A 5,650-nucleotide genomic window follows, 5' to 3' on the forward strand; every position below is an offset into this window, starting at 1 on the left:
AAAGATAGGTTTTAGGAATTACTCCGCTCGCGGATCATATGTGCGACGCGGTTACACATAGATTTCTTAAGTTATTAAAGTATTACTCGATTCTTTTTAAATTACGAATTTCAAATGAAAACTTTTAAGTTCCCAACCTTTCCTCAATTTCAACTCCTTTCAAACATTTAATAAGCTAACTCAATCTCGCTTCTTCTCAAGACAAACAATAAACATAAATTAACAACAATATCAACAACGCATGATGTAAGCCTAAAACTACCCAGACATAGGCATAACTAGTAGCTATGTACGGACTCTCGTCACCTCGTGCATACGTAGCCCCCCACAAATAGAGGCACATAATAATTTAGTTCACCTATGGGGTTAATTCCCTCTTACAAGGTTAGACAAGAGACTTACCTCGCTCCGAAGTTCCATAACCCGCTCCCAAGCCTTTCCAACGCTCCAAAACTAGTCAATAATTGTGTAAACCCACTCAAATACTCATTATAATTCTAGTTACAATAATTCCCAACTCCGCTTGAAAAGTCGGTAAAATTCCCCTCGGGCCCACGTGCCCGGATTCCGAAAATTTTAGAAGATAAAGTTTGCCCGTGACATCACGAACTTTAATATATAATTTATTCTCAATTCCATGTCCAAAATCGTGGTCAAAATCCAAATATACAAGACCAATTTCTACTAATTTCCATGTTCAAATCCATATAAACTCATGTACTTAACTCAAATTTGTGAAGGAAGCACTTACCCCATTATGATTGATGAAGATGGCACTCCAATGTGCTCGAAAATCGGCTCCCATGGGCGAAGTGAAATGAGATAGAGCCAAACCCTCGTTTTAAAGAAGACACTGCCCAGCTCCGACTTTCGCACCTGCGGTCACTTGACCGCTTCTGCGGTTCCGCATGTGCGGCCCAACTACCGCTTCTGCGGTCTTCCACCAGACCCCTCAACTCCACATTTGCGTGTCCCATCCACTTCTGCGCCTTCGCTTCTGCGGCTCCACGCGCAGGTGCGGTCCCGCTTCTGCGGAACTCGACTGCATTTGCGGTCCACGCCTCCCCCAGCAAAATCCGCTTCTGCGAGTCCTTTCCCCCCACCTGCGGGCTCGCACCTGCGGCCCTCTTCACGCAGGTAAAATTACACCAGGTGCCCTACTGCCTCAACCTTTCCTCAAATTCCATTTTCGATCCGTTAGCCACTCGGAATCCACCCAAGGCCCCCGAGACCCCGTCCAATCACACCAACCAGTTCCAAAACATAATTCGGACCTGCTCGAGGCCTCAAATCACATCAAACAACGCTAAAACCATGAATCACACTCCAATTCAAGCTTTATGAACTTCAGAACTTCAAACTTCCTCATTCGATGCCGAATCCTATCGAATCACGCCCGGTTGACGTCATCTTGCACACAAGTCACATTTGACATTAAGGACCTACTCCAACTTTCGGAATCAGATTCCGACCTCGATATCAAAAAGTCCACTTCCGGTCAAACTTCTCAAAAACCTTCAAATTTCTAATTTTCACCAAATGACTCCAAAATGACCTACGGGCCTTCAAATCTACTTCCGGACGCGCTCCCAATAACGAAATCACCATACGGAGCTATTCTCAGACTCGGAATTCCTAACGGACATCGATAACATTGAAATGCATTTCAACCCAAATTTATAAAATTCTTCCAAAATGCTAACTTCCACGATAGGCGCTGAAACGCTCCCTGGTCATCCAAAATCCGATCCGAACATACGCCCAAGTCCGAAATCATTATACGAACCTGGTGGAACCTTCAAATCTCGATTCCGATGCCGTTTACTCTAAAATTCAATCTTAGTCAATCTTTCCAACATAAAGCTTTCGAAATGAGAATTTTCTTTTCAATTCAATTCTGAACTTCCCGAAATTCAATCTCGACCACGCGTACAAGTCATAATACTTGAACTGAAGCTACTCATGGCCTCAAACCGCCGAACGACGTGCTAGAACTCAAAACGACCGGTCGGGTCGTTACATGTTTAATATATAGTTTATAAACTCAAACGCAATGTGTTTTTTAAAATTTTATTCAATGCATTTGTTGCATGGATTCATCTAACAGCCAGACAAATTCACGCCATTCCTTCTCGAGATCCTCAAAAAATTAAAAAGAGTGAACCTCTTATGTTCTTCCCCTTTAGTCTGCAAAATTAAAGAAAATATGCATTAACATGAAATCTTAAGGAATTAGGCTATTTGACAAAGTATAACTCCATTCTCATTTAATCAGTTAATAGTTCACATTTCAATGCATAATAATTTACAATGTTGGGCTCCCACAGTAAAACACAAATCTAACTCTGAAGTTAATATAATACAGAAACCCATATCCTTTCTTTACAAATGACAAACATCAGAAATGATCCAAATGTTCACCAAACTTTCTTAGGGCCCATAAGCCCAAGAACTTCTTCCCAAAGCCCAACACTTGCAACATTAGACAGCCCAATTACACTTGGACTGCAAGCTGCTACTGTCCAATAACCAGCTTTAATCTCATCCCTCAATTGATCTCTCTCCCATGCACAATACCCATCAAAAAACCTAAAGTTTTCAAGCCCAACTACATCCCTTTTTACCATTTCAGCTGCACAGCCCACACTCTCTTTTGTACCATAATACACACTCTTCATTACTTCATCAAATACTCCACTTTTTCCAAGCCCATCTTCTCCTCCTTCATTTGGGCTTACCAAAAAAAGCCCTTCTTCTAAAGGCCCACCAAAGAACAACGGCCTATTCGCAAACGTCTCGGACATATCCAATACAGACGATCTCATTTCTTTGATTGACATAAGTGATGGCCTGTTGAGAATTAAGCCCGTTGGGCCTGTCGGGCCCATTGACAACAAGAGAATTACGGTCCGCTCAAAGATGTGGACGCCGTCGAGCTTTTCAGTGGCGATGAGCAAGCAGCCTTTCTCTGGTTCGTGAATGGTGTGAGCCCATTTTTTACCAATTGTGACGGCCGGAGACGGCGGAAGATCGTCAACGGTGTCCGGATTGACGACGGATGACGGCTCTTCTGACCGGAAAGTTTTTTCTCCGGCCACCAATCGTGCACGAAATGATCGCCAATCAGAATCAGCAAAAGATCTTTCTTCGTCTTGAGGTGAGGGTGATGGCAATGATGAACTTGCCTGACAACCTACAAGTACAAAGTTTGCTCAGCTTTCCCAAAAATACCATCTTTTTTGTAGTTTACATGAACCAAAAACAGACGGCAGTTATCACAGGTAGCCTACGCACAATTTTTCATCAGAATATCTAAAAAATTGAACTAATGAAAAATTCCTTTTCCAAATGATTGAAATTACCCCGAGTTCCCTGAGTTATTGTTCTCGAATCACAATTTAAAATTAGTAACTCAATGAGTGTAATCTTCGTGGGCGTTTGGACATAAGAAATGTAAAATTACCAAAAAAAAGTGAAAGAAAATTTCTAAGTAAAAATAATATTTGAAAATTAGAGTTGTGTTTGGACATGAATATAATTTTGATTTTTTTTTTTAGGTTTTGTGAGTCATATAAGTGGAAATTTTGAATACAGCTTTTGAAGTTTTTCAAATTTTCTAAAAATTCCAAAATTATCTTGAAGTGAAAATTGAAAATGTTATAGCTAAACACTAATTTGGAAAAAAAGTTAAATTTTTTCAGAAAAAGCGATTTTTTTTTTATGTCCAAACGGGCTCGGGCTCTAAGACCCATTTGGACATACTAATTTTCTCCTTTTTTTTCAAAAACAATGTTTGGTTATCCCATTTTTACCAATTTTTCCTTTTTTCAATTGAAAATGAGAATTTGCTAGTTTTAATTTTATAAATTTACTCTATATTTTTAAAATTTATAAAATGACCCTATCACTTTCAGATATATCTTTGGCAACTGATGGTGGAACATCAGTCCTAGTTGATACTTGAACTACGCCCATTGGAAGTTTGATTATATGATTATGACTTATGAGAAATATGGCTATGCCTGCTTTTGCACCTTTTCTGTGTGTTAGTAGAATTAAAAAAATGTGATATTGATTTTGCATCTATAGTATATTGCAGTAAAGCAGAATATGATAACAGCTAAACAATAGCATTTCGATAGTTTATTTCAAGTAGGATAATCAAATTGGGGTGGTTTTGATATTTTTTACAAGTTGTGGGATATGAATCATATTTCATGGTTTTGAAAAAAAAGACATCCAAATATATTGCAAAAATTATAACCAAATATAACTTCATCTTCAATTCAAATTTGAAAAAAAAACTGAAAATCATGTCCAAACGCCTGCTTAGTATACTTTAAATTTGTTTTTTTGGCCTCATGGTATTGGAGTTAAGAATAATGATTTTAATAGAACCCGCAGACTCCGGCCTAGATCTAGCTCCGTTGATGGTGAGGTAATTTGAGCATCACAATTTGAAATGTGGTGTCTCCATCACGGGACTGTTTCATCAGAATCCACAGAGCATCACAATTTGAAATGCAAAACGGAGAAAACAAGAAAGAGGAGACTTACAAGTCAGTGACAAAGGAGTGCCAACTTTTTTGAGCTGATGAAACTGACTAGTAACAAATAACCTTCTTCTTGTAGAATAACATATTCTTGATCCTAACAAAGGGAAGAGTTTCTCTGACAAGGGCTTTGAAGTCACAAAGCAAGCTTCCATATTGGTTTCAGAATTTAGCTGCAGATTCAAAAGGATTCTGCTATAAAGACTGAAACAGTGTTATAGCAAAAAAGGGTTCAAGTATAAAGAGAGAATTCATTGTGTTTTATATGGAGAATGTGGTTAAATGTAGACCACACCGAGTTTTCGAGCCAATCCAGTACAAGTAGGATGCTTTTTCACTGTTGGCAGAGTGCTTTCCCGAAAGTATGGGCTGATGGATATGGCTTTACACGTAAGAAGACAGGACAGCACTTATAGGATTACACGTATACTTATGCAGGATATTGTGGTTGGTATGAGTTACAAGTGGCTAAGGTTTAATCTGCTGAAATCTAGTGCACTTTTATAAATGATGTGTTCTGGTTCTAACCACAGAGGTCAGTATGACTTCCTGTTTCTTTAACCCTTTTTTTTTTTTGTCACTTTCTTTCCTTCTTCTTTCCCGGGTTGAGTCATAGCTAGCAATTTTTTTTTTTTTTAAGTTATGTTGAAAAATGGAGTCAATTATTCAAATGGTCACTCAACTATCCGAAATTATCTCCTAAAGTCACTTTTCTTTCGTTTGTAACAACAAAGTCACTGAACTATGCCTATTGCACTCAGAAGGTCACTCAACTAGATTTTTCAAAATTTTGGATTGCGAAATACCTATTTTATTTTTTTTAAACTTTTTAGTATTAACAACAGAAATTCAAAATTTTATTTACACAATTCAGAATGAAAGAAAATAAAGGTTGTAAAATATATATTCCCATGCACGTAATATAAAATAATTATTTAAATAAAGTTATTTTTATAATATACATTATATATTCTTGAAAATTATGCTCAATTATATTATTATGCTTCTACCAACATTCTGACGACACAAAGTTATGTCACCAGAAAGCAGGGGGCTATAACTATGCTATGTTAAATCGTGCATGGATTATATATATA

At 37.9% G+C, this 5,650-nt stretch overlaps 1 protein-coding gene across 1 annotated transcript; it reads right to left on the bottom strand.

Annotated features, from left to right (window-relative positions):
• Positions 1-2,240: 2,240 nt before the first annotated feature.
• On the bottom strand, positions 2,241-4,961 carry LOC109236316 (UPF0301 protein CHU_1773-like). Its single transcript, XM_019402480.1, has 2 exons — positions 4,558-4,961; positions 2,241-3,193 (listed from the first exon to the last, which is right to left on the bottom strand). Exons 1-2 carry the CDS (start codon positions 4,706-4,708, stop codon positions 2,418-2,420), a joined length of 927 nt encoding a protein of 308 aa, XP_019258025.1. The 5' UTR covers positions 4,709-4,961; the 3' UTR covers positions 2,241-2,417.
• Between the last annotated feature and the right edge of the window lie 689 nt (positions 4,962-5,650).

This window comes from Nicotiana attenuata, unplaced genomic scaffold (assembly GCF_001879085.1).
Source record: "Nicotiana attenuata strain UT unplaced genomic scaffold, NIATTr2, whole genome shotgun sequence".
Taxonomy (NCBI): Eukaryota; Viridiplantae; Streptophyta; class Magnoliopsida; order Solanales; family Solanaceae; genus Nicotiana; species Nicotiana attenuata.

Bases quoted from the DNA above. Each gene is read 5' to 3' on its own strand.
- LOC109236316 (XM_019402480.1), bottom strand. From the start codon at position 4,708: ATGGAAGCTTGCTTTGTGACTTCAAAGCCCTTGTCAGAGAAACTCTTC. The intron at 3,194-4,557 runs GTAAGTCTCCTC...TTGTACTTGTAG, and splicing joins CACTCCTTTGTCACTGACTT to GTTGTCAGGCAAGTTCATCA.